We start from the raw sequence: 27,309 nt of genomic DNA on the forward strand, positions 1-27,309 counted from the left end.
GGGGCTCTGAACGTGCAGGGGGTGGAGGACCTGCGGGGAAGGAACCTGTGAATGGTTTCGGGGCTCCAGTCTGGTTTTCCATCTGGCGTGTCACTGACTGAGCCCTGGGGACGGGACGCCCTGCACTAGGGAGGCCCGAGCTGTCCTCCCGAGGATGTCTGAGGTCCAGGGAGGGTGGCGCGTCCACACGGAGCTGCCTTGAGGGTGAGGGAGTGAGGAGCAGGCGGTGCCTCGGTGGCGTGTGGGCACCAGCAGCTGAGCACCGAGTTGCTTCTGCACAAACTGACGTGCCCCGGTTCTTAGGGGGCCGAGTGCTTTGCTGGGGTCTCACAGGGCCGCTCTGGAGGAAGCCCAGCGTGGCCGATCTTAGGGACGCCTCTGCAGGCGGAGCCGGAGGGCTGCTGGGTAGGGAGGCGGGGCCGTCGAGCCGTTCAGACACCAGGAGTCTTCCCACTGCCCTCTCGGGCCCGAGAATACCTGGGCCGGGAACACCTGGGCCGAGTTGGGCAGGAGAGAGGGGGGGGACGGGCACGCCAGGCGGAGGGAACATGCAGATACACGGATGTGGGGCTTCACTGTCGCTCTGGGCCAGAGTTGGTGGGGGGTGGGGGTGGGGGGTAAGGCCTGCAGGGCGGGCAGGGCGGGCAGGGCCAGCTCATGGAGGGCCTCAGAGGCCACACTGCGGAGCTGGGTCCTTGTCCTAAGGCCAAGGAAGAGCCAAAAGAAGAGTCCCGCCCCATCACAAGCGTTATGTCTTCCCAGTGACCCCTAACTGTGTGACAGAATTGCTGGCAGCCCCGTGCGTTTTCAGGCCAGACTTGCTCAGAGAGTGCGGGGTCCCTAGTCCCAGGCACGAGCGTGGCCTCCGGAGACCTTGGGGGTGAATAGCTTGTGTGTTGCTGGGGGCCCCCTCGGGCTTCCCTGTGCTGGGGAGACAGACCCCTGCAGTGATGGGAAAGGTCAGAGAGACGGCAGAAACGTGCAGGTTCGGTGTGGCCTCTCCCTGGGTTTAGCCGCACAGTGAGTGACCCTCTGCCGAGGGGGGGTGTGGGGGAGGCGAGGAGAGTCACCACTTTCTACGTCTTGGGCGCTGGGCACCTCAGACGGTCCTCTCTCCCCTTTCCCCGTGTGCACTCGGTCCTCGAAAACGTTTAAAAAGAAGGAAGGAAGGGAATGCCACCGCCAGTCACGTTCAAAGCCCGGGCTCCGAGGTTTCTGTTTTTCGTGGGATCGCAGACGTCATTTGTGACAGAAACTGATGCCCCCCCCACACCGGGACGGGCCCGGGGATAGGGCCTCTCGCCCGGAGCAGTTGGTTAGCGGCCGGCCTGTGTAACCTGTGCCCCTCCCCCCGCAGGATCTGAAGAAGCCTTTCGACAAAGCCTGGAAGGACTACGAAACCAAAATGTGAGTGTTTCCGTTCCAGAGAGCGAACACAGGTCATTTGAGATTTCCGTTGAAATCCGGCTTTGGCTGCTTACAGGTGCTCGTCTGTAAGTGAACCCTGACCCAGGGAAGAATTCTCCTGAAACCGTGTGGCTGTGGCGTGTTACGGAGCAAGCGAGATGCTTTCGTATCTGGTGTCTGAATTGTGTGATGCGCTAGCCTCTTTAAACAGGTTTTTTCCTTGTTTCTTTGAATTATGTCAGAATGGCTACAGAATGTCATTTTCAGGGAAGTTCATTGGAGGAAGTCGAGCGGTTTTTCTTGGTATTTCGTTCCCTGTTCTCTCTGTTGGCGAGAGCAGCACATTTTGGGGGCTCAGCCCGTCCCCCTTGTTGGTCTGTGAAAGCACCGCGCTTAGTGTGTGGTGTCCGCACTTCCCTGCAGCGCCCAAGCCCGTGGCTTTAGAAAGGTGGGGGGCAAGGATGGCGGGGCACCTCCCCGGCAGCCCCACGTGATTGCTCCACCGGCCGGGCGCGTGGGGGAGACGCAGCATGGGTCAGCAGAGGCCGTTGCCGTAGGATGGCTTTGGGCAGCGGTCACTGTGTCCATCACCGCTTCCCAGTCCCGCAGCGGACGGGGCTGTGCTGGCCAGGACTGGGCCAGAGGTGGCGGGGAAGTGGCTTCTGTCAGTGGAATACCAGCTGAGGAACAGGGACTGTTTTCAGATGCCTCGAGTTTGCTTTGTGGTTGCTGTGCGCTGGAACCAGGGCCTTCCATGTGAAGCCCTCCGGGAGAGCAGGAGACGTGAAGGAGAAAGACTTGCCAGATGCAGCTGCAAGTACTGAACTGGTTTGGTTTTGTCGTGCTGTTTTACCAGCCTCGGGCATGTGCGCGGTAGTGAAGGTCAGTCAGCCGAGGAACACCAAGCCCCAGATACTCGGTCCCTCTGTAGAACTCCGTGACTTCCGCCCGCCCCCTGAGCTGCCCGGGTCCCCGAGGTCTGGTTTCGCGCCTGGCATGCACTCATCTAGAAGCACCGAGGGAGAGCTGACCGGAAAACTTGGGAGGCTCCCGGCTTGCCCCATGGGTGGCCCGTGAGCACCCTTCCCGCACATTGTGGTGTCACTGGAACTATAGTGCCGAGGTGTCACTGTAGTTCCGGGGACCTCTCGGCCCTCCGGTCCCACCCCCCGCCCTGGTGCTGGTCCCTTTAACAGCACCCCCACCTGACGGGCATGTGTTATTTAAAGTCTTACCATTCAGTTGCTGAGCACCTACTGTGTGCCCCACACCGGGGTTCGGTGCAAAAAAAACAAGAATTAGAAACGGCGTTTCTTGCCTCTTTCTGACACCCCCCTCCCCCCGGGATGGGGAGCCCTGGAACCCGAACGTTTTGTGTCGGACGCCTTCCTGAGCAATGCCGCTTGCGCCCTCCTGCGTCTCCCACGAGGTTCGCCAGAAAGCGTCTCCCCTCTCTCTCTGTCCACAGCAGCCTTCCCATGGTCTTGTTCTGCTTTGCTTGGTTCGTTGGTTTCTTTTGTGCTTTCTGTGGTTTTTGTTTCTCTCCCTTTCTCTAGAATAGAAGGCCAGTTACTGTTTCAAGCGCTTCTTCACTGCGGCGGTCTCGGAGCCGCTTCCCACCCTGGCCAGTTGTCTCTGGACGTCCGGCCATGGGTCGGTGTGGGGCTGTAGACGTCACACAGGCAGGAGTCAGATACGCTGCAAGGGTGGTGTTCCTTCTCCAGCCTGGGCCCTGTCCCAGGCCGGGCCTCGCCGAGTGAGGTCAGGGAGGGGACAAAGGGGGGCAGGGACACGTGCAGGCAGCGGGGAGCTGTCGCTGCCCCCACAGCGCCCTGCGGACCGCTCGCTGGGCTCCAGACTGGATGCTGTGGCTGGAGGGGCCCCGGGCAGGGCCTGGTCTGCCTCCTGGGAGCCCGGTCTGGTGCGGCGTGGGGGCTCCGGGAGGCTTGGTGGAGTAAACGCTCCGCACGAAGACCGAGTTGGACGTCTCCGTGAGCAAACACACACCTTCCCGCCCGTGAGCGAAGGGGCTGCTGTCCGGTCCGGACCGCGTGCTGAGCTTGAGGAGACCCAGCCGTGCACACTCTCCCTCCCCGCAGAACGAAGATCGAGAAGGAGAAGAAGGAGCACGCCAGGCTGCACGGCATGATCCGCACCGAGGTCAGCGGGGCCGAGATCGCCGAGGAGATGGAGAAGGAGCGGCGCTTCTTCCAGCTGCAGATGTGCGAGGTGAGGCGAGGCAAGGTGCGGGCGGCGCCGGGGCGGCCCGGCACCTGTCCCTGTGTGCGTCCCCATGAGCTCCGGGGCCCCACCTCCACCGGGGGCCTCAGAGAGCCCCAGGTGCATTGTGGGACTGCCCTGGTCTGGGTTCTCGAAGGGGGGAGGGGCGCTGTCACTGCCATCTGGGGTGGGCACCCACTGCGGGCGCTTTTCCGCGTGGGCGTCTAGGGGAGCGGGTCACGTGGGTCAGGGGTGACCGGTTTATTCTATTGTAAATGCACCGATTAGCCACTGCCTCCGCGCCAGTGCCGAGGGGCTGGCGGGTCCCGGTCTGTGCCCACCCCCCGCCCCGCCGAGCTGGCGGGTGGTGCAGCGGGGCCCTGCCTGCGCGGGCAGAAGCAGGTGGGCCCGACGGGCAGAGGACTTGGAGCTTCCGGAGGAGGACGCGTGTGACGATGACCGCAGGTGTTGGCCACGCAGAGGGGCCGGGGGGACTCCCCCGGGGGAGGAAGGGCTCAGGAGCAGCAGGTCCCCGAGAACCCGGCCGCTGAGCCGAACGCAGGGCTGCGGTTACACCGCTCCGCCGTGGCCCCTGGCCGGCGGTCACGAGCCTGGTGGATGCTGGGCCTCGGGCAGGCGCCCCCCTCTCTGGCTGCCCGGGACCTGACCCGGGAGAACGGCTCTCGTCTCGTGTCTCCAAGCCACGGACCCTTTCTCCCTCCAAAGGAGTTTTACGCAGACGTTTAGTGTGGGTGCCACAGCGGGCCCCCGTCAGTAGGAAAGGCGTGAGAGAGCCTGTCCTGCTGTCGTCGTCTTACGGATACGACGCACGCTTTTAAGTGTTGGTCAGTATAAATATACGTGTGTGTGCGTGTGTCATGTAAACATGTAAAAGACATTAAAGTCCCCCCAGACTTTACTTCCTGGAGGTAACCAACTGCTCTGGCATTCAGCGGAACATGCTTGCCTGTCCCGGTGCGTGTCCGCCGGGACACCGGTGCCACCCGGCTGTCCTCTGCTGGCGCCCTGTGACTTGAGGGCAGGCCCTTGGTGTGGTTGGGCACCTGTCCACGTGGCAGGCTCTGCTGTGGCGGCTCGGTGGCCACGTGGCGTTTCTCACTGTGGATGCACTGCACCCTCGTCCCCCGTTTTACACGCTGGGTGTGTCGCCATTTCCGCCCGTGCGCACGAGTCTGCGGTGACGCTTCCTCCCCATTCATCCGGGTGAACTTTTCTGGTCGGCCTCTTAGAACGAGTTCCTGTCGACAGAATTTGCAGGTCAGAGGGTACACGCACTGTAAAGCTTGACACGTTGCCCGGGATCTTCTGAGCACGTGACCGTTCCGAGGCACTGCCAGCAGCTTGTTCCAACAGCAGGGAGCAGACATCAGAAGGAAGGAGGGAGGAGAGGCCGTCCAGACCAGAGGGAAGCCTGCAGCCGGCCATCTCAGAGTGGCCGCCCGTCTGTGCCGGGTGGGGGGGGGGGGCAGGCCGGGGGGAGCACCTGACCACGAGTCTCCCGGGTCACAGCTGAGAAGCCTGTGTGGTCAGCCTGCGGGGCCCCGCAGGCTTTTGGGGGGCATCCAGTCTCAGAGATGACCGGTTCTCGGGGTCCTTCCTACCACACCCTGACAGCGCAGGGAGGGTGCATTTATGGAGCCTGTGTTCCAGCATCCTTTAGCAAAGAGCAGATGTGTTTCCAGAGGCTGGTTCTGTGGACCCCGGGGGCTTCCTCATGCCTTCGTGCTGGTTGATGAGTTAGTTCTCCGAGTTAACGATGGCTTTCGTCCCTTTCAGCCGAGGGTTTGGCTTTTGGAGCAGTCACGTTTTGTAGCCACGTATGGGGTGGGGGCGTGCCTTAGGGTCAGAGCCTTGCCGACAGGAGTCATAACCACAGAGGATGAGCAGCGAGCGTCCCAGAGGATGAGCTGCCTGAAGTGGGGACCTGGGGCGGAGGAGCACGTGGGCGGGAGCGGTCACGATGGCCGAGTCCCGTTCGTTCCGGTCCTCCTCCTTCCGTGGGGCGAGAGCAGGAACTTTTCCCCCACCGTCTTATGACCGGGGGCTCTTGGCGCGCCGAGTGAAGCATGGAACTACCCGTGTGTCGGGTCAGTCGCGGGCACCACGCTCCAGGCAGCGTTTAGTCACGGCATTCGGGGACCACGATGCCCGCCCACCGCGGACGGCGTCCGCAGGGGCTCCCGGGAAGCCCCCCATTTGCTTCCATCTGTGACTTGCCTTTTTTGTCATTTGTTCTTTTTTTAACAGTATCTGCTGAAGGTCAATGAAATTAAGATAAAAAAGGGAGTGGATTTACTTCAGAATCTGATCAAATACTTCCATGCCCAGTGCAAGTAAGTTCTTCTTCTCTTTGTCACGGTGCTGTTCCAACTTCTCCTGTCCCGCTGGCCCTTCCAGCGGGCCTGCGGTGCGGGGGTGAGGGGAGGAAGTGCAGGCACAGGCGACGGCCCCAGCTTGAAAACACATTAAGGGATGGAAGCCGGACGAGAGGCCGCTCGCTGGCTGTGCGGTTCCATCTGTGTGGAAGTTCAGGGACGGGCAGGGCCGTTCCGGGGGAAGCGGGGGTGGGGCGGCGGCGGATGGGAACGGGGTTCTGGGGAGCGAGGAAGGTGCCCCAGAATCGGTGCTGGCGGTGGCAGGACTGTGTGGACGTACTAAAGACCTCTGAGTGGCTCACTTAGAAGGCTGGTTTTTGTGGTCCGAGAGGGGTATCTCGATAAACAAACACTACAGACATCGACTGAGGTTATCACGTAGGTTTGTTTTTGCCCTTTTTGCAGAGGGGCGGCCTGGTGGGATCAGGGGTTTCTGTTAGAGGGGAAGCCAGGAGGTGTCGGTGCGGGGCCAGGTGCTGAGAGCCCGTCTCGGGAATTACGTGTCTCGTAAAGCAAAGGGCAGCAGCGAGCACCGCGTGCAGAAGACGCGGGACGTGTCCTCGTTCAAGGGCGGCCTCCAACACTCCCCTCAGCTGCACACGGGAGCCCGTCGCACTCTGGCCCTCCCCTCCCCTCCCCGCCTCGCTGTCTCTCCCGCTCCTTGTCTCGCTCGGACCCCCGACCCCCGGCTGCTGATATAAACAGGCCCGTTCACTCTTGTCCATTCACTCTTGTCATGAAGCATGTGCCGCGTGTCAAGCGCTGTCCTCGATGCTGGAGAGAAAATAACGTCCCCCCAGGCCTGGCTCCTGCTGGTGTCAAGGAGGCGGTCGGGCTAGAACAAACAGACTTACAATTGGACATTTAAAACCTGTTCCAGCCCTGGCTGGTGTGGCTCAGTGGGTGGAGTGCCAACCTGCGAACTGAAAGGTCGCTGGTTCGATTCCCACTCGGGGTGCATGCCTGGGGTGCAGGCCAGGTCCTCATCTGGGGCCGCACGAGAGACAGCCGATGTTGCTCTCTCTCTCTTTCTCCCTCCCTTCCCCTCTCTCTAAAGATAAATAAAATCTTGAATGAGACGTGTTCCGAAGTGCTGGACTCTAAGAAAGCACAAGGTGGAAGGGCTGGATTGAGGTGAAGATGGAGGGCGGGGGCTTCTCTTCTTGTCCCCTGTCCTGACCCTTGCTGAGACCGCCTCTCCCAGCACTGGAGGCTCGGAGGGTCCGGGCGCTGCCCGCATGAGCCGAGGCCTCTCTGAGGAGACAAGTACTCACTCCGAGGCCTGGAGGGTGAGCGGGAGCCGGCGGGGAAGGAGCGGAGGAAGAACGTGGGTGCGTTGTCCCCTTTTCACAGGTCGCTCCGTTCCCTCCGCGCCTTCCCCCAGCGTCGGTCCCCCCCAAGACCTTTAGAGTCACTCTGCGCGTCCCCCGGTGCCATCACTTCTCCTCCTGCCTCTCCGTGGTGACGGCTTCCCTAGCATGTGACGTCTCCCCTGCCCTGCGGAAGGGGAGCGGCCGTGGCAGGGACTTTTTCTTTCCGCTGCACTCACGCCCGTTTACCTGGCGCACGGTCGCCGCGGTGACTCACACCGGTGAGTCAGAGTGGGCTCCGCCGCGGCGTGCCGAGTCCCGCTTTGGTGACGCGGCCTTTCCCAGGCAGCCGAGGTCACTCGGCAAAGGAGGAGGTGGAAAGGAGAGCCCCGCCGGGGGAACGGCCTCAGGGGATGGCAGAGACCTGCCACTCTGTCCACTCCTCAGGGCGAGTTCTTTACAGGGACTCAGGACCCCGCGTCTGCGATGAACACACAGACGCCTTTTTTGGTTCCTATCCTTGTGACCTTGTGTGAGGCGGTTTAGGAAGTGGGTCGCTTCCTCACTGATATTTTATTTTCAAGGAGCTATTCTTAGATTTCCTTTTTCTTCTTTATTTTGCCCAAACTGACCAGTTGGGTAGCAACAGCCCACTTTGGAAAAGTGAACTAGTTGGCCTTTTATGGACATGAGCTCAGCAACCTTTGAAACTGATGCCTCATGCAGTGCTTCCTTGGAGGATGTGTATGTGCATGGGTGTGCACGCCGTGTGCATGGGTGTGCACGTGTAAGCAGACACCACACACTCTTCAGATCATGCCAAGAGGTTTGACTGTTTCAGACCATACCTGGGGGGACAGAATGTGGACCCCGAGTGACTCAGCCATCGGGCAAATGAGCCTGTGGCCAGGCCCAGTTTATCCATCTGGGGTTCCTTGGGGTTCCCCCGCCCCGTCACCCAGGAGCACAGTTGTGTGTGTCCAATGCTGTGCCCGTGGGCACAGGTGGGGCCGCTGGCCCGTGCAGCTGTGGTGGTGAGGCCTTCTGGGGGCGCCAGGCGCTGGGAGCCGTGGTCCACGGTCGCCCTTAGAACTACGAGGGAGGCACTGTTTTGCTTTTGACTTGAAGCATTCTTGAGGAGTCCTTCGTGTTCTTTGTCTCTTATTTCACGTAAGGAAAGAACTCGCATTTCCACCCAGTTCCCGCGTCCTCCTCCCCAGTGGGACCTGGAAACAGAGCTCCCTGTAAAACAACAGCAATGAAACCGCCCCCTCCCCCCCGGACGGCCGTGTTCTGAGAGGGGCTGCGGTGCTGAGGGGACTTGTTCTGTGGCGAGTCCCTGCTGGGCACCACTGTGACCGGCCGCTGCTGGGGGACTAGGGATGCAGCCCTGGCAGGCCCGCAGGCCCGGGGCCCGGGGGACAGGGGGTGCGGGGCACAGAACGCAGACAGGTCACCGCCCCGAGTGCAGTGTGCCGTCACCAGGCCGCCCTGCTCGCAGGGGCCTTGAAGACTGAGGCTAAGTGAGTACATTCTGAGGCACAGGTGGCCAACACCAGGCCCACGGAGCAAATCTGCCCTCCACCTTGATTATCCAGCCCAGCGCCACCCAGCAGCAGTGCCCCACCCCTGCCCCCCTCTGCCGGCGCCTGCCCTACAGCCGGGGCCGAGGCACTCCGCAGGTACACGGAGGCACTACCACGTGTCCCGGTGCTGGGTTGGGGGGCAGGGTCTGCAGGAAGCTGCGGCTCCTAAACTCAGACAAACTCAGACGGAGGGGCTTTTCCGGGTGGACAGTCGGGCTGGGCGGGGTGGTGATGGAGGGGAAATCCCGGCCTCACACCCAGATCTGGGGTGGCGCCTCGAGCACACTGTCTGCCGTCACAGCGGCCCCGACGTGCACGCCTCTCTGGGCCCCGGGCTCCGCGGCAGGGCAGGGCTCTCTGGCCGTGGGGACAGCAGCCAGTGGCAAGCAGAGACGCTTGGAGCTGGGCAACTGCCCCCGTGTCTAGCCTACTGTCTGTGCAGAAAAGCCTGCCTGGCCCCCGCTGTATTTCGGGGATCATTTCATTATAACAAAGGAATGCACGAGCCCTGAGCTCCGAGTTAAAAGAAGGGAAGGAGACAGAGGTTCCTCTGGATGCCCAGTCTCGAGTTCTCGGCCACGTTCCCAGACTCCACAGATGGGGCTTCGGGCGCGGCGACTTGCTCCGTGTTTCCTGCGTTCTTCCCCGTCCCCCTCGGGTGTCGCCTGTGAGGACGGTCTCTGGTGTCTCGGTCTTGTCCGCACCCCTGCTTTGGGGGCCCCCGAGTCCCCGGCCCTGAGGCAGGGCCTCTGCTGCCCTTGTCCCCGGAGTCCTCTTTCCTGTTACAAACGGGAAGCCGGGGCTCGGGGTCGCGGGCCGGGAACTGCCACCGGTCTTCAGGCTCCTTGCTCTTCCTTCCCACGCACGTCTCCTGGCTTCGAGCGTCTTGATTCCAGTGATAGTTTCGGGTCCGGTCCATCCCGTCTCGTCCCCCAGGAGCGACGTAATGACCTTAGTCCCTTTCCTTCGCAGCAGTCGTGTCTCCATCCCCCGCAACGACACCCTTGTCTCTCCTCTGAAACGTGACCCGCGATGCCTCTCTTTCCTCCCAGTTTCTTCCAGGATGGGCTGAAAGCCGTCGAAAACCTCAAGCCTTCCATCGAAACGCTTTCGACGGATCTTCACACCGTGAGTAGTTTCCCCGCCGCACCCGTGTCGAAGCAGCTCTGTCGTCACCGTCACTCATGTGTCCATCGCCATTCATGCCCCCACGTGCAACAGTCTTTATGCCACTCACGCGTTCACGCCATTGTGGCTTCAGTGTAATCTGGTGCTTGCTGCCGGGCGGCCCGTCAGCTGACAGCCCGATAGGGCCCCTCGGGGTCTGGGGCCCGGGGTCCATGCTCCTGTCCTGTGTCTCGGCCAGAGGGGGGCAGGGGACAGTGTGGGAACGGCCGGTGACCTCCGGCGTGCCTCTCTGATTTCACCTTGCTTCGGAAGATCAAACAGGCCCAGGACGAGGAGCGCAGGCAGCTGGTGCAGCTCCGGGACATCCTGAAGTCGGCGCTGCAGGTGGAGCAGAAGGAGGTAAGTGGGTCTGATCGCGAGTGGGGCTGTCTGGCCCTTTGTCCGGAGGCTCTGGGACTGAGGGGGCGACCTCCCCGCCCGCCGGGTGCTCCCGGTTCCTGCTGGGGCTTTCCCGAGCCGCACGGGGACGTTCAGGCTGTTCTTGGAGGGTGGTTTTAGAAAACCCTCCCAGTAAGCGTGTTTCACGCGGAGGCACTCACTGCGGGCCCAGCCTCCACGGCGGTGAGTCACCCTTTCCGCTCCGCCAGTCCCTAGACGGGGCGCTCTTAGCATCTGCACCAGACAGACGTGCTTCAGTTACGTCACTGGTCCCCCCCCCCCCCAACTCTGCCTGGTAGATGTGGCACTGCCCACGTGGGCATCAGCAGGTAAGGGCGGCCCCTGCGCCTTCCACCCCTGCGGTCGTGTTCCTCGGAGCGCGAGGAGCTGGGTTCTCTCGCCGCCGCGTTCTCGTGGGCAGAAAACCTGGTTCTCCGGCCACGCCTTTCAGAGCATCGCCCCTCTGCGTGCTCCGCACTCGCAGTGATACTTCGTGCTTTAAAAAGTAAACGTCTGCCCTAACGCTAGGGTACGCTTGCTGCAATGTGCACGTTAGAATGCGATCTTTAACAGAAGTCCACTTCCTTGTCAGTAAAGCAGCGTGTCTAAATGTATCACTTGCGGACGCTGGATAAATAACCCTCTTAAGCTGCTTAGCAGAGCACCAGGTTGGCTGTCGGTAACGCGGTGTGCTCTGTCGTGTCCTGAGTTCCTGTACTATAACTGAATATTGTTGTTTCTCTCCCAAATGCACTTACCTTTTGTGACCGAAGTCTAGGAGAGTAAGTAGTTCAGCCTTTTAATAAATTGGAGAATTTTTGCATGCTTTCTTCACGAACTTCAAAACGTGCTTTCTTCCATGTGTATATTAACGACTAGAGCATTTTTAATGTAATCCCTTCTCCCTCAGTAGCCGCGGGTTCCGTTAAAGGCTGAAGTGTTTGAATGCACAAACGCTAGTGAGTGGACATGTTCCACGTTTGCCGTTGGCCTGTTTGCTGTTGTTCTTTGTGGACATGCGGCCGCTCCCCGCCCCCCACCCCGAACTGCCCAGCTGATCTCGACTGGTGCCTCTGGTCCACCTTAAGCTGGTCTCTGCACGCTGCCCCCGCTCGCCCCGCCCCTGTGGTCTGAGTTCCTAGGGCACATTCTGTCCCAGAGGCGTGGCTGTGTCCTCCAGTGCACAGATGCCATTTCTCCAGCGGCACCTGGGGCAGCTGGAGGGTGCCTTCCGGCCGTCGGGGGTGGGCCCGGGTGGCTCTCGGAGCAGGCCCTTGGTGAACGGGGGTCAGCCGAGCCAGAGATTGGCGGGCTGAGGTTCTGAGTTAGTGCCGGCCATGACCCACAGCCCGCTGACTTCCTCCCGGTCCAGAGAACACACATCCTGGTGTTTCGATGTTCCCAGACTGGGAGGAGGAGCAGAGAACTTGGGGTGTGGAGAGAATAGCGGCTTGGCAGCCCCTGGGAGACGGGGCCCTGCCAGGGGTGGGAGCCGGCCCCTCGAGGCGGCTGCCGTCCGGTGTGTCCAAGTCCAGTGTGTCGCTGGGACGGTGCGCAGCACTTCTGTCCCGGAGGGAGGGCCACACCGGGGAAGCAGAGCTCCGTCCGCCCACCGTGAAACGGAGGCGAGTGGGTGCTGGGACCCAGGAGCTCTGGGCACCCTGCGTGGGCTGTGTGCGCTCTGGCTGCGGAGTGAGGGGGTTTGGGAAACGCGTCTGTCAGAAAGCCGGGTTTCTAGCTTCGCGGAGAAGTCACACAAGTTCGCCAGCACAGACTAGATGTCGTTACAGTTCGTTGCTCTGTGTGTTTTGTTGGTTGGGCCGTCTGCCCAGACGGTGCACAGGGGCCAAGTGCCGCCTCTTTCCTGCTCCCACTTGCGCTTGCATTGTGCTCGCAGACCGAACTCCCCAGTCTCCTGGTTGGGGACGTGTGGAAACAAAATTATTCTCCGAAATGCAGACCGTCTGGTTCATCTCACGCTGCGTTGCGCTTCGAAGATGACGGCCCGTGAGCTGTGCCGTGTGTGGTGGACCCAGCTGCCAGTGGTCACCCAATGTGCACAAGTTAAACCTTCCACACTTTAAAATAGTTTCTGCCATTGGGGTTCCGTCGTGTGCCCCTCCAGTGACACCGAGAACTGACATTTGGGGCACCGTGGTTTAGGGTTTCGTGTCCCTCCTTTTTGGATTCTCTTGTGTGGCCTGGAGAACTGAAGGCGTTGGTGTTGGTGGTTTTTATTCGGTGTTATAAGAATCCTGACTACATAATTACGGTTCATAAAACTTGGGGAACGTGCCTCGAGGAGGCCGTGTGCATGGTTGGTAGGTGGGGGCCATTCCCCCGCCCCCGTTCCTGCCCGGAGATCTCCAGGAGCGATCGTCTGGCCAGAGCTAGGACGCGGCTGTCCTCTGTGCTGGCTTCGGGCTGCTTCTCCTTGTCACCCTGTGGCTGCCCGCGGGGAGGGACACTCGGCTGGTGTGGACCCCAGTGCCCCTCGCGCCTCCGAGGCACAGACGACCGTGTTTTGTTCCTGATGTTTCTGCTGGCGGTGAAGAGGATCCTGCAGTCTCGTGTTTCCGTGGTTTCACTGTGGACATTCTCAGACCGAGAGGGGAAAGGACTGCCTGCAGCGGGAACATTAGGGGAAGATTTCGTTTTCAGAGCCGAAACCTTTGCACAGAGTGGGTTTTGCTGCTCGTCCTCCCCACCCGCCTGGCCTTCCGCCGCCAGCCGTCCCCACCTCTCTCTCGGGCACCCACCGCAGTGGCCTTCTGCGCGGGCACGTCCCACTGCGGCGCCGGGGAGTCCCTGCCCAGACCTCGTGGCTGGCGGCAGCCGTCTGCCCTCCGGAGCTGAGAGCCCACGGGTGCCGTGGGGGCAGGCGTGGCCCCAGAGTCCATGCTGACACCTCGAGGACCTTCCCACTCTGGAGGGCTCGGGGGCGGCCCCCCCCCACCCTGTAAAGTGTGCTTGTCCGGCAGGGTGTGGCTGGGCAGCCCCCGCTGTCCGGGCAGGTAGCGAAGGTCCGAGAGGACGGCCCTGACTCTCCTGTGGCCCTGGCTGCTCCGGCCAGGCTTGCTCATGTCACCTCATGCCCGCATCCGGCCGTCTCCAGCCCCTCTGGCCAGGTGTCTGCCTCCCTGCCTCTCCGGCCGCGCTCCTGGGTGGCCCGCCACGGCCTTCACTTCCTTCTTAGGGGGGACACGTTCTCTGACTCACACCCAACGGCCGTGCTCTCAGCCGAGACTGAGCCGGGCGGCGATCAGAAGGACGCAGCTCCCCCCTCTGCAGGGGCCCGGGGGCGGGGCCAGAGAGTCCCTGGGGGGGCAGTGTGCTGAGAGTTCTAATGCGGGTCGGCTCCCGGATGGGGTGCTTCCCAGGGTGGAGCGGGGGCTGAGGGTTTGGGGGTGATTCAGGGTGCACCTCTGCACCTGCCCCCTCCCTCTCTGCCAGGGATGTGCGCTCTGTCGTCCCGGGGATTCCTTCCCGCCTCGCCCTTGGGCTTCTCCAGCCGCCCCACCAGGGTGACGGACCAGTGACCCGCCAGTGTGACCAGCCAGTGAGTGACCCTCCAGTGTGACGGACCAGTGAGAGACCCTCCAGTGTGACGGACCAGTGACCCGCACGATGCCTTGCAGCATGGGCAGAGTCGCCCCTCGGCCACAAGCAGAGTCTGAGAGAGAGAAAACAAACGCTCTTGAGCCCTGGTCTGCCCCTGCAAGTCTGTTTCCTTTCCACTGTGTTCTGCAACTTGAGTGTCTCGTGTCGGACGGACTCTTGAGGAACATCACCCAGAAACAGGGAGAACAGGTGGTGACGAGACTTGAAACCACGGATCTCAGAACGCAGCCTCAGCAGAATGTCCAGCAGCTATGTCATGGGGGAGCTCGTCCCTGTGGCACCTCCCCGGGCGGAGGGGCTCCTCGCCTCTGCAGGTGACCTTGCCTGGCGACCCGTTCACTGCGAGACTTGTGTAGACACGGGCTTTCTGAGAGGTGACACTTCCCCATGCAGTTCTGGAGCCCCAGGGAGCTCGGAGGTGCTCCTGAAGTGACGAGTCACCTGCATGTGTGTGACCAGCGCCACGCCACCCCTGTCCCCGCCCTCCCTGAGGGTCCTCCCTAAGGAGTGCACCTGGGCAGCTCTGGCCTGGCAGGACTAGGTGGCTCGCACCTCCTGAGGCCGCACAAGAGCCTGGACGGGGCGTGGGGGACGAGGACTTGTCCGGACGTCACAGGCAGGGGCTGTGTGGGCGAGGACAGGTCTCAGGAGGACCTTCCTGAGGACGCGGTGAACGCCCTCTAAGCCTGCGTCCCTCCCAGGCGCAGACCGGCCCCCCACTCCAGCGAGGCTCACGCGCTCCAGCCTGAGGTCGGTCGGCCTGTGGGAACGCTGGGGAGTCTGAGAATCCAGACAGTGTGGCCTCCCTCCCGCCCTTCCCGCCGGCCAGCTGCCTCTCCGTGTTAGAGCTTCTTAGGGCTCTTTCCCCTTGGGTCACCCTTCATGAAACCCAAGTCTCGGTGGCGCGAGCAGGGAAAGGGCCAGCTCCCTCCGCCACCCTCCGTCTGACGGGGCAGGCGCTGCCCAAGACACTGGTGTAAACAGGTGGAGAAAGGCTGTTTCTGTTGGGTGACCTAGGAGTCACCTTGACGATGCTTATTTACATAATTAGTTCTAAAGCAGGTTGAATTTTTACGTTAAATCATGTTGCTCTTACGTACAAGCTTAAAATTTTACTGCTTTGCACTTGCCTGCATTTCTCAGCGATCCAAGCAACGCCTGCTCTGAGGAGTAAAACAGTCATTTCTTCCTGAGCTTCCGGCCGGGGGTCCGACTCTGCCGGCACGAGGTGCCTGGAAGAGCTCTGACTAAGGTGCCTGACGGGGGGACCCGGAGCCCTTGCCGGCGCGGGCCTTCTCCCTCCCCGAGCAGCACATGCGGTGCCTGGCCGTGCGGTTCGGCCTGTGGCAGGCGTGTGCTCAGCCCTTCACGGAGGCGGATAGGTGGGGGGTGTTTCTCTGTTTCCCCTCTGCTGCGCTCACTCCCCTGACAGTTAAAGCTGGGTCCGCCCCACGTTCCCGGTGCGAGCCTCCCGCCCTCCTGAGAGGCGGGGCGTGGGGGCCTCCGCGGCGTGAGCTGTCTGCCACGGTTGTCTGGAGGTGCAAGTGCCGTGGGAGCTCCCCACGGAAAACGAGGACCTTTCTCCTGTTTGGGGGTCTGTTCAGGCTTTGTTTTCCGTTCAGTGGTGGAGCGCCTGAGCACACTATTGACTTCTCAGATGAAGATTTTTTTGTTTGTTTCTTTGTGCAGTTATCCTGTATAGATATTTCAGAGTTTAAAAAAAAAAAAAAGCACTAGACCTCCCGTGTTTCTGGAAGACGGCATCGTGAAGATGTCAGTGTTCTTCCGGTCAGTCTGCACGTTGAACGCAGTTCCCACCAGAACCCCAGCCGTCTTTGCCGGAATCCACAGGCTGGTTTTAACATCCTCTGCAGATGCAAGGGGCCCGGAGTGGCCAGAACAGCCCCGACAGAGAGGAACTCGGGTGCAGGGCCGCTCACACTTTCTGATTTCAGAGCAGTGTTGACGGTGCTGGCTCAGAGCTCCGATCCTCCGGGCGGCGTGGGGCCGGCCCAGGACAGATGCCGGGCAGTGGGGCACGTTGAGAGTCCAGAAATAAACCCTCCCATTCGTGGTCGACTGATTTGCAACAAGGGAGCCAAGACAGTTCAGTGAGGAAAGAACAGTGTTCCCTCCCTCCCTCTCTCTCTCTTTCTCTCTTTCGTTCTCCTCCTTTCTTTCTCTCTCTCTTCTTTCTTTTTCTTTCTCCTCCTTTCTTCTTCTCTCTCTCTCTCTTTCTTTCTCTCTCTCAACATTTTATTTGTTGTTAGGGGAAGGGAGGGGGAAGAGAGGGAGAGAAACATCAATGTGCAAGAGATAGATCGATCAGTTGCCTCTCACACAACCCGTACTGAGGACCCGGCCTGTAACCAAGGCCTGTGCTCTGACTGGGAATCGAACCAGTGACCCTTCGGTTGGCAGGCCAGCACTCAATCCATTGAGCCATGCCAGCCAGGGAAAGAACAATGTTTTCAACTGAGGGTGCCAGGACAAGTGGACAGCCACACGAATGAATTTGGACCCCTACCCCACACCATTGTCAAAAACTAAATTAGGCCAAAGACCCACATGTAAGAGCTAAAACTATAAAACACTTAGAGAAAGCATATGTACAAATCTCCGTGACCTTGGACTAAGCAACGATTTCTCACGTGTGACGTATACACTACAAATGATAAGAGAAACAGTAAGTTGGTCGTCATCAAAATTCAACACTTTCATGCTTTAAACGCCTTTCTGAAAACTGCCAGGGATCCAGGTGGCCGTGACCCCGACTCACGCCTGCCCGTCCCCTGTGCCAGGGGCCACTTGACCCAGGCTGCACAGATCAGCTGTGTCCTCGCTTCCCTGGAGGGCAGTCACAGCTGCCCTCTCCCCTCTAAGCCCCCCAGTGCATCCCTCTGCTGGGAGTGCTGTCCCCCCATTCTCTGCCACCCTCGCCCACTCCCCCCACTCCCCCCCCCCCGGGTGTCCCCGTGGATTCCTCTTGAGCCTATGGCCTGTCAGCTCCAATCACATGCACTGGCAGGTGTCCCCCAAGGGCAGTCATGGGCTTGGTGGTGGAGGTGAGACGAGCCCTCGACTTTCGGGGTGCCCCTTGCAAGGGCATGTGGAGTGAGGGAGGGAGGGTCGGTGGGGGAGGCGGGATTCCCTTTCACGCTCCGCTCGGGCTCCGGCAGGCTCCGAGTTGCAAGCAGATCACTGGTTGTCATTGTGTTTCTGTTTCTTCCCTGACGAAGTGAACCGGATGTGAGGTGGGGGGAAGTTCCCAACAACAGGTGGAGGCAGACCTGCTCCCGCCTGGTTCACCTGTGCACTCACATGCATGTTTTACACCCCCTCCCCCGTCTCCTCCACGTCAGCAATTCTGCAGTGCCCTCCCCGCTCTCCTCCGCTCAGGACTCGCGCTGCCGCCTGTCAGTGCAGTTGAGCGCCTGCTGGGCGCCCGGGGTTTCACTAGCGGGCTTTGCCCTCAAGGGACTGGAGGCAGGAGCTCCCCAGCCGTCTGAGTGGATGGCGCACCCTGAGCGTGCCCCAGGCAGCTCGGTTCAGGGTCACGGCCCCTGTCCTGGGATGGATGGGGTCAGGAAGCAACTGTGTTCAATACCTGCCCTGGACCAGGTGTTCGCACCTGTCCCTTAACTCAAACCTCACAGTAGTTGCCTTCCTTACTGGGTACTGTTTTCCAAGGAGGAAACTGAGGCAGGGGGCTACAGGATCTTGCCTAATGTGAGAGGCAGGACGTTGGCTTTTTTTGTTTGTTTCTGTTTTGTTTTGTTTGTTTGCTTGTGTTGCTGGAAGGGGCTACATTTGCTCTGCCGGGAGCTTCTTGCCATCACCAGGGACCTGAGGCCCGTAACTATGTGAAACCTTGTAACTCCCGACGCCTCCCTCTGGGCCGGCGCGGGGACCCTGGTTTCTGACCTCTCCTTCCCCAGCCTGGCGGGTGGCGTTTAGGAGTCCTGGGGTATGAAATCGGTGCCCCCTTTTCGGCGTGGCGAGGAGGGGAAGTTTCTCCCATTTAAAAAGGCCGTTCTTGGGGCACCCGTTCCCCGTGTGCACCGCCCTGTGACTGACGGGGTCTGCACGGGCCGAGCCCCACACTCCGCCGTCTTCCAGGACGCGCAGCTCCGCCAGAGCGCCGCCTACAGCCTGCACCAGCCCCAGGGGAACAAGGAGCACGGCACGGAGCGCAGCGGCAGCCTCTACAAGAAGAGCGACGGGTACGTGGGGGCGTGGCCGGCGTCGACGTGTGCGTGCCGCGTGCGTCTGCGTCCGGGGTTTCTAAACTCTCCTGGTGGTTTCCCCCATTGATCTCTCAGGATCCGGAAGGTGTGGCAGAAAAGGAAGTGTTCGGTGAGAAACGGCTTCCTGACCATCTCGCACGGAACCGTACGTATCCCCCTAACTCCCGGGCTCCGCGGCAGCCAGACGAGGGTGGAGCTCGGGGAGGAGCGAGCGAGCGAGCGAGCGGCGCCGGGGTGGGCAGGGATGCGCTTTAAAGACACTCCCTGCGGAGAAGAGCTGGTGCGCCGCGGGCTCCTGCACCTTCGGGGCCCCTGCACCCGTCCCTGCGTTTCCGGCCGGGCAGGGCTGCGCTCGCCTCCACGCCCAGCAGCCAGGAAGAGCCCGCGAGCCGCGCGTTCTCCGTGTTCGGAGCCTGCGGCTTCCAGAAACACACAGGGAGCCCACCTGCCGCTCCCCAGCGGTCACGGTCCAGAAAGGGACCGTCGCGCTTGGGACGGCGTCTCCTCTTCCGTTTGGGGAAAGGCGCGTACGCGGTCAGGGCGCTGGGGATCAGAGCCCCAGGGGAGAGCCGTCTGGGTGCTTGTATCACAGACACCGAAGGCCCGGCGCCCGGCCCCCACCCCCCACCCAGTCCCTTGTCGTCCTGCGTCCTGCGTGCGGGAAGCCGAGCCCTGGGTGTCCGCCCCGTAAAAACTCCTCCGAGGACAACGGCAGCGGGTCTCTCTCTGGGAGCCCCGGGGATTCTGCCCACAGCCACACCGCAGCCCTTCCCTGCAGCGGCTTCGGGCACATGGTCGCCTTCCCCCGGTGTGATGGGACTAGTGACCCCCATGTAGGCCAGTGAGCGTTTCTGAAAGTGTCTGAAGGCGGAATCGGCTGCTGTCTTGTTGCCGATGAGAACACTCGTGACGGTGGCACCGCAGGTCCCCAGGCAGGAGGTCCAGTGCTGTGGGTGGGTGGTGGTGGAGACACGCCTGGGCCTACCCCCCCTCCCCCCGCCCCTCCCGCATTCCCCAGGTCCCCCAGAGAAAGGCCACGCAGGGCTGAGTGCAGTCCAGGCTCTGCAGGCTTTAGAGGGGACTTGCGGCTCGGAGCCCTTCCAGCGAGCGCTTGGGAATGTGAGGGTGACCCTGTGGCAGCGCTCGTGTTCCCTTGGGGACCCTTCGTTGTCACCAAGCCTGCTCTGGGCAGAAACACAGTAGCATGCACATCTGTCAACTGTCATGTGCAGAGAGCCCTCGGCCTAGCGGAGTAACCCTGTGTCTCCCTCATTTCTCTTTTCCAAAGTCCCGCCTCGCTGGCCTCACTGAGGCCCCCACCTCCCCTGGGGCCCGCGCCATGTGGGCCCTGGTGCAGCTCGTTTCCATGGAGACGCAGGTCTGAGTGTGTTGGCCACGGGAAGCCCGTTCTTTCCGTCACAGCTCTCTGTGGGCAGGTGACAGCCGGGTCCCTTCCCTCTCTGAACACCCGGGACTTCTCGAGGGGTCGTTGGCCCCATGGGGGCGACTTCCCAAAAGAAGACGGGGTTTCATCTCAGGCCTGTCGGCAGCTCCGCGGTCCTTCATTCGGTGGCTTTGCTCCATGAACGTGTCCTGCTAGACCCAGGGCTCCGCTGAGGCCAAAGAGAAATGGAGGCGGGCCCGGGGTCCCCTGCCGACGGCAGACACGTCGAGTCCTCCCGCTGCTCCAGCGGCCGCTTGGGGGCCGACTGGGGGGCTCGGTTTTCCCTCAGGGTGGAGGGGCCGCCCCAGGGTGGGGCTTCCCTGGCCACAGACAGCTCAGTGGGTCACAGGCCTTGCATATTTCCTAAGCGCTTTGTGTTTGGGTGGGGGACCCTGCTCAGGGAATCCCCGCTGTCTGGGTGCCACCTCCTGCCTCCCAGCTTGGGCCTCAAGCAGCTGGCACTGGGACAGCAGGGTGGTGGGGGACCGTGCCCCGCCTGGTACCCCTCCCTCCAGTGCGGGGCTCTGCTCCTCGCCCCTCCCTCCCTGTGTGCAGTGCTCACTCTGGAAGGCGGAGGGCCCTGGCACCCCATGTGGGGCCGCAGTGTAGGGCTTTGCATGCGGCGACCTGCCTTAACCATGGCCGAGAGCCAGAGGGAGGGGTGCCCCCTTGCTCGGTTCGTGTGGGTTTGGCCATACAGCTGCCTGCGGAGGCAGTGGCTGCCTGACTTTGCCGATTTACCATGGCGGGGGGGGGGGGGGGGGAGGCGATTTCTCAAACACTCGGCTGTGTAACTGGGGGTCCGGGTGCAGGGTCTGGCCGTCGGCTGCGAGTCGGGGCTGGAGCCGAGGAAACACAGGCCCGTCTGCGCCGTCAGGAAAACCGGCTGCTTCCCGGGAAGCTGGCAGCCTTCGGGAGATGGCGCCATCGTGCCCCACGCTCTGGCCGGATCGGTGAGGACGCCCCGAAGGAACTCGGTGACATTCCGCGGTGCCGTTCCCTGTTGGCCCGGGCTACCCGGGCTCTCTGTCCCTGGGAAGGAGGGGGTCTCGTCGGGTGTCGCCTTCGCCAAGTTCACAGCGTTGCCACACAGGCCAACTGAGGACCCTGTTAAACTGGAAGAGATGTCTCCCGTTCTTCCACGATCTGAAAGCGTTTAAAGCGGACATCAGCCACGCAGAAGGAAGACAGCAGACTTTCAAAGGCCCAGCAGGTCAGGGAAACCCAGAACAGCAGGATGGAAACGCGACTCCACCCCGTACGATCCCCGCGGCACATCGGCTCCCGAGGACACTGGTCCCTGATGCGTCACTCACACCTGTTCTGCGGCTGACGTCAGTGACGACGCCATTTTTCCGTGTTCACCAAAGGGCACCAACCCCCCTCCTGTACTGTCCCCGTGTCTGAGACTCCGTGGATGCCCGTGGTCTGCAAGCGGGCCCAGCAGGCCCGCTGGATGCACAGCTGCAGACCCACTTCTGCCCACCCCGTCTGTCATTGGGCGTGCTGGTTCCCTGGCGAGCCAGGCAGTTCTGTGGGTCAAGACCCAAAAGTGGATTGCTGGCACTGTCCCTGGGCGGGGTCCAGGTTCATGAGGTTAGGTGGAGGTCAGAGGCCGCGCATGCTGGTTTCTGGGGCCCTGGGGACTCGGGTAGGTGTCTGCAGGCCACAGACAGCACCCATGGCATTCCGTCTATGAGACGAGGTCACGTAGCCATGAACCGGGAGAGTCCAGCACGACCCTGTTTGCCCTGCGTCTGCCCGCCCGAACTGGCTTTATTGGGCCCAGACCATTCCCACCGCAGGGTCCAGCCTGCTCCACAGGGTCCCCGACCCCACACCGATGCTGGGAGGGTCCCGTGGGGAGGGGTTCGTCCCGATGTCCACACGTGCACGGATCTCCAAGTCTCGACGTGGCCGTGGCCACCGGGAGGGGTGGCAGCGATCGGAGGCCGGGGAGTTTTCGGTGATCTTTCCCTTAGCGGCCTGGTGGGTGGGGAGGGCGAGCCCAGCCACGTCTGAAGATTTCTCAGACATTTCTGAGAGGCACTTTGCCATTCGGAAATTTTCCTCGAAATTATCTTCCTACCCTCCACCTTTTCCTCTTTGCGTGATGTAGGATGGTTTTTGAAATTGTGATAGCCATTTTGACACGTTTCAGGCGAACGTACATTGTGATCTCTTGCTACCCTTGTGTGTCTAGGGGTGAGCCGGGGGTTGTCGGAGGTGAGTGAGGTTGGTTTTGCTGAAACGTGACAGGTGGTTGGCACTCAGAATCATGTATCTGTTTTTTGTCGTCACTTCAGGAAATAGGAAAGATTATTTCTCTATTGTTTTTGTGCTTTTCCCGGAACTGAGTGTTTACACTCCGAAAAATACTTGGGAGATTTTCCCAGGATTCTGCAGCTGGGGGCTCAGGTCGCCTCGCCAGCCGTCCGCGTGTCTGTAGGAATCGGGACCGGAGGTGTCGGGCTTTAGCCGTGGAGCACTTGGGTCCCAGGGAGGCCACCGCCAGTGACCTCAGAGCCAGCACCGCTTGTCCCCTGTCTGGCCGGGCGTGGGGGCCGCTGCGTGTCCCTCACAGGCAGGGCCCCTGTGCTTTGGGGGGCTGAGCTCCCAGGACGCACTGTGATGGGCCTGTCGCGGGTTTCTGGGCGCACCCCGCCGTCGGAAAGCTGTCCTTGCAGACCAGAGGCGCCCGTCCTGGCGCACGTCCTCTCCGTGAGGCGCGACGTGCTGCGGTTCCCGCCCCCCCCACCGTGTCCGTCTGTCTGTCTTGTTTCCGTGCAGGCGAACCGGCCTCCCGCGAAGCTCAACCTGCTGACCTGCCAAGTGAAGACCAACCCCGAGGAGAAGAAGTGCTTCGACCTCATTTCACGTAAGTGTCCCCGAGGGCGCCGGCCCCCTCCCACGCGGTGCGTTTTAAAGAACCGGCTTCGGAAGAAGAGGCCTGGATCGCAGGGGAGGCCTGTGCTTGCTCTTTCCCCTCCGCCTTTCCGGCCTGCCGGCCCCCCTGCCTCCCGGGCTCGTCCTTGACTTGGAGGCCGGCCGTGCGTGCCTTGTGGCCCTGTGAGCCTAGAGATGATGTCTCAGCCCTCAGCCTCGCTCGTGCTGTTTGTGGACGAGGAGATTGTTCTGGATCAGCCCCAGAGCCGAGAATCCCTCACTCACTCCTTTACAAAAGAGGACGGTTCTGTGGTCCGGGCTCCTGTGATCCGCGTGACGTTGGAAACGGGCAAAGCGAGACCCAGAGCAAGTTGGTGGCCTTCTCGGCCAGTTGGAGCCAGAGGCTCGGACAGAGAAGCAGCCCGCCCTGGCCACTGTCCTGTTGGGGCTCTGACCGGCTCACCCCTCTCCTCGCGGTTTGCTCCTCCCTCTTGTTAAAGCCGCTAGAAAGGGCCCTTGGTTCCCGGCAACTGGAGAGTGTCTGAGGATGCTCTTCCTCCTTTTTTCTTTCTAAACTTGATGTTCATTTTGGCTTCGCTTTGGGTGGACTGCAGCCCAAGGATGTCTGTCTGTCCGTCCGTGATCAGGCCCCTCGCGCTGGCATCTCAGTGCGGCTGTCCAGCGGTCGATGGCATGTGTCGTCCGGCCCGTGGACAGCCATCGGCCCCAGGACTCGGGGGTCATGCGCTGCTACAGCCTGGAGTCTCACTCCGACTCGGCGGTGCTCCCACGGGGGGCCCCTTCCCAGTCCAGGGTTCTCCCCAGGGTCCCACGGGGCAGCTGTTCTTCCTTCTTCGTCTCCTAAGTCTGTAGCTGCTCCACAGTCCTTGACTTTCAGAACCCTGGTGCTTCCTTTGGAGAGTGTTGATGAGTTTCCTGTCACATGCCCCTTGGTTCGGGTCTCCGATCCTTTCCCGGGACGGGACCGGCACGCTAGGCACCCCGCCCCCTGTCCTGCACACGGGCTCGGCTGTCCCCGGAGTCCTCGTTGGTGTGGCTGGCACCCCCCCCCCCCCCCCCCCAGTGCACACGCATGAGATTCTCCACCATCGTCACGGAGCAGTCCCTCTCGCATCTGCGTTGGTGACACCACACTCCCATATCATGTTGTGGTCACACTTTCCTATCATCATTTTTTTCTTCTTTTATAGTTTATTTTAAGATGTTATTTATTTATTCTTAGAGAAGGGGGAAGGGAGGGAGAAAGAGAGAAACATCAATGTGTGGTTGTTGCCTCTTGTGCGCCCTCTGCTGGTGACCTGTCCCGCAACCCAGGCCTGTGCCCTGGCTGGGAATGGAACCAGCAACCCTTTGGTTCATAGGCCGGCACTCAATCCTCTGAGCCCCACCAGCCAGGGCACCATAATAATCTTTTTAAAGAAGGCCAGGCAATGCCTGAGACACTCGCTTTAGAAAAAGCTTTACCTTTTCAAAGGGCCTCGGCCATTACTTTGGGGCTAAGTCTGTAGCGAGTTCAGGGAAACCAGAGCTCTTGAAAGGCTGGCGATGGTTTTGATGGAGTAGCCTCTGGCTTTGGAAGCTGCGTCGCTTCAGACTCGAGTGGGGGGCCAGGAGGTTTGTCTGGTTGGCTTGCAGAGCCGCGGTGATGACCGGGTCAGGGCAGGCGAACGGTGCCCTTGCGGTGCAGAGTTCCGGGGACCTCCGTGGGGAGCTGCAGGGCCCTGTCGGAGCCCGCACTCACGGAACTCCTCTTGCCGCGCAGATGACCGGACGTACCACTTCCAAGCCGAAGACGAGCAGGAGTGCCACGTGTAAGTGCCACCCAGGCGGGTTTGCCGGGGCCACCCGCCCGCCCCCTGCCAGGCCGCTCACGGCCCCTCCGCCGCCCCCTGCAGGTGGATGTCGGTGCTGCAGAACAGCAAGGAGGAGGCCCTGAACAACGCCTTCAAGGGGGACGACAGCGCCGGGGAGAACAACATCGTCCAGGAGCTGACGAAGGAGATCACCGCCGAGGTCCGGCGGATGGCGGGCAACGACGTGTGCTGCGACTGCGGGGCGCCGGGTGAGCCCCCCTCTGCTCCCGACAGCAGGCCCGGGCGGCTGGGCCCCGCTCCCTGGGCCGGGTGGGGGGGGGCACGGGACGTTTGCCTCCCGGGGCCTCAGGACGGGTCGTGGGGACGGGGGCCTGGTGGCGCTGGAAAGGTGTCACGCTCTTGGAGAGAAGAAAACGGGAGCGCGGGGGGCGGGGGGGGGACGGGACCCAGGTCTGCGGCTGGGGCGCTGGCTGCGGGGGCTTCTCCGAGGCTCACCCCGCCTCCCGCACCGGGGCGTCCGCAGTGACTAAGCCGCCATCTCGTCCGGGACCCTGCGAGAGCCACCGGTGGGTGAGACCCCGGCGTTGCTCTTGGGAAAAGGAGGGCACCGCCCGGATGGTCGGCGGGCCCCTCCCTGCCGTCCGCAGTCTGTGCAGTGGGGGCGTGTGTGTGTGTGGGGGGGGAGCCCCGGAGGGGAGGCTGCGTCTCCCGCGGGCGGAGCGGATCACTGTGGACTTGAGCGGCTCGTGTTCCACAAGTGTACGGAGTGGACCGACTTCTCTGCTGGAGATGGAGCCGTGGGGCTGCCGGGGCCTGTGGGGCAGCCTTCTCTGAGTGTCCAGAGTGGGAGAGACCATGGCGTGGCCGGCGTGGCCGGCTGCCTTTTTTCATTCCGACTCTATGACGACGTTTATAAACAACCAACAGCCAAAATAGAGTGGAGAGTTGAGAAATGCCCTGAGGTTCCTGTTCCCCTGAGGCTGGATTTGGGGATAATTTGAGGAATGACCTCATGGGGTGTTGGACCCATTTAAATATATCTTCTCGGAGGATCTGTTAAGACCTCTTTGGATCTTATCTTTAAGGGAGCTGTTAGTAGTGACAGGTGCCTTTTCTTAAGAGGAGATGAGGCCCATGCTCGGGCTTTGCAGCCCTAGCCCGGAGGAGCCCCAGCTGCGTGCACTTTTGTTCTAAAAAGCCGAGACGGCGCGGTGAGGTGAAACCCGGCAGAGAGCAGCCACACATGTGGGAGGGTGTTCCGCCCCCGGCCCCCTGCCCCCCACTGACCTTGCGCCCCACGCTCTCCCCTCCCCCCCGCAGGCCCCACGTGGCTCTCCACCAACCTGGGCGTCCTGACCTGCATCGAGTGCTCCGGGATCCACCGGGAGCTGGGCGTGCACTACTCCAGGATGCAGTCCCTGACCCTGGACGTGCTCGGGACGTCCGAGCTGCTGGTAACGTCGGCCGCCTCGGCCGTGGGGCGGGGACAGCCTGCGCCGGAAGCTGACTGTGTGTCTCGGGTTGGCTGTGGGGACCCACGTGGGCCTCTTGAAATGCCCCTGGGCCGGTGGCCGTGGGTGTTTACTACGTGGGTGTGGGCGGTCGGGACTTCAGTTTTAAATGAAGGAAGTGAAGTGGGACTCACACGGGAGCGTGGAGCCCGGGCCGGTGTGGCACAGGAAGTGGGAGCGTCATCCTGGAACCAAAGTGTTGTGGGTCCGATTCCCCGTCAGGGCGTATGCCTGGTTGCAGGTTTGATTCCCGGTACAGGCACACACGGAAAGCAGCCGATCAGTGATTCTCTTCTCTTCCTAGAAGCGATGAAAAAAAAATGTCCTTGGTGGAGGGCTTAAAAAAAAAAGTGTTGAGACTGGTATGAGATTCCAGAATTAGGACGGGCACTTTGCCTAGGCCACCCCATTCAGGGGACAGACACGGAGCCCAAGTCCCTGACCGCGGGGACTTGAGTCATCGGCCAGCCCCGGCCAAGTCTGCCGTCACCGCCTGGCTCAGCCTCCGCTGGCCTGCTTTCCTCTCCCCTTCGCTGTCGACCTTTGGGAGAGATATTACTGGTCTTTGCTTTCACTGCCTTTGTTTCTAAAAGAGTCTCTCGCTGGTGGCTCAGTGACACACGTGAGCCCTGAGACACGAGGAGGACGAGGGCTTTCCTGGGCACGACTCTGGGGGGGGCAGGGACAGAGAGGAGCGGACGCCGCAACCCCGGGCGGCACGCGGGGGCCGCCCCAACGTGAGTGCACGCCCGCCTCTCTGAAAGCCCGCGGCTGCCGCTCAGACACCGGCGTTCCGGCCTCTCCCTCGGGGTTGCCGGGAGTCGGACAGCAGATATTAAGTGGCTATTGGTCGCCATTGACTTTAGTGTCAGGAGCAGTCAGTCGTCTTGACAGCAGATCAATTATCCCGGTCAATACACCTCTCGAGGGGCCGTAAATCTTGCTGACGACTCCGAGGGTCCGGCGTGCCCGGACTGCCAGATGAGACCCTTCCAGTCCCCCCAAAGAATCCCTCTGGGGCCTCGAAACACAGGGGGGAGACACTGGAGTGGGCTCCGGCAGCCCAGCCGGTCACGTCCCCGGCCGCTCTGCACCGAGCACCAAGCCAGCCTCTGCAGGGCACCGTTCCCAGCGTGCACCGCGGTTACTGCCAGCCTGGGGGTGCGCGCCGCCTGCCGAGTGGGCTGCGTGTGCAGGCGGAACCCGGGCACCGGACGGCGGCGTGGGCTCCAGACTTTCACGGGACGTTTTCAGAGACACTCAAACCCCTCGGTCAGCAC

General features: G+C 61.7%; 1 protein-coding gene across 8 annotated transcripts in view; it reads left to right on the forward strand.

Moving 5' to 3' along the window:
* Positions 1 to 27,309, forward strand: part of ASAP2 (ArfGAP with SH3 domain, ankyrin repeat and PH domain 2) — a 116,851-nt gene that overhangs the window by 67,596 nt on the left and 21,946 nt on the right. For 4 of the 8 annotated variants that reach the window (XM_036027631.1, XM_036027633.1, XM_036027635.1 and 1 more), the window contains exons 5-16: positions 1,358 to 1,407; positions 3,507 to 3,636; positions 5,896 to 5,981; positions 9,972 to 10,047; positions 10,360 to 10,446; positions 11,259 to 11,267; positions 18,226 to 18,329; positions 18,429 to 18,498; positions 22,588 to 22,675; positions 24,467 to 24,515; positions 24,600 to 24,766; positions 25,839 to 25,972. In XM_036027631.1, the coding sequence (XP_035883524.1) occupies positions 1,358 to 1,407; positions 3,507 to 3,636; positions 5,896 to 5,981; positions 9,972 to 10,047; positions 10,360 to 10,446; positions 11,259 to 11,267; positions 18,226 to 18,329; positions 18,429 to 18,498; positions 22,588 to 22,675; positions 24,467 to 24,515; positions 24,600 to 24,766; positions 25,839 to 25,972 (1,050 nt within the window). The remainder of the gene's footprint in view (positions 1 to 1,357; positions 1,408 to 3,506; positions 3,637 to 5,895; positions 5,982 to 9,971; positions 10,048 to 10,359; positions 10,447 to 11,258; positions 11,268 to 18,225; positions 18,330 to 18,428; positions 18,499 to 22,587; positions 22,676 to 24,466; positions 24,516 to 24,599; positions 24,767 to 25,838; positions 25,973 to 27,309) is intronic. The other 4 variants (XM_036027634.1, XM_036027637.1, XM_028515847.2 and 1 more) reach the window with 1 other exon arrangement.

Source organism: Phyllostomus discolor, chromosome 6 (genome assembly GCF_004126475.2).
Source record: "Phyllostomus discolor isolate MPI-MPIP mPhyDis1 chromosome 6, mPhyDis1.pri.v3, whole genome shotgun sequence".
NCBI classification, from domain to species: domain Eukaryota; kingdom Metazoa; phylum Chordata; class Mammalia; order Chiroptera; family Phyllostomidae; genus Phyllostomus; species Phyllostomus discolor.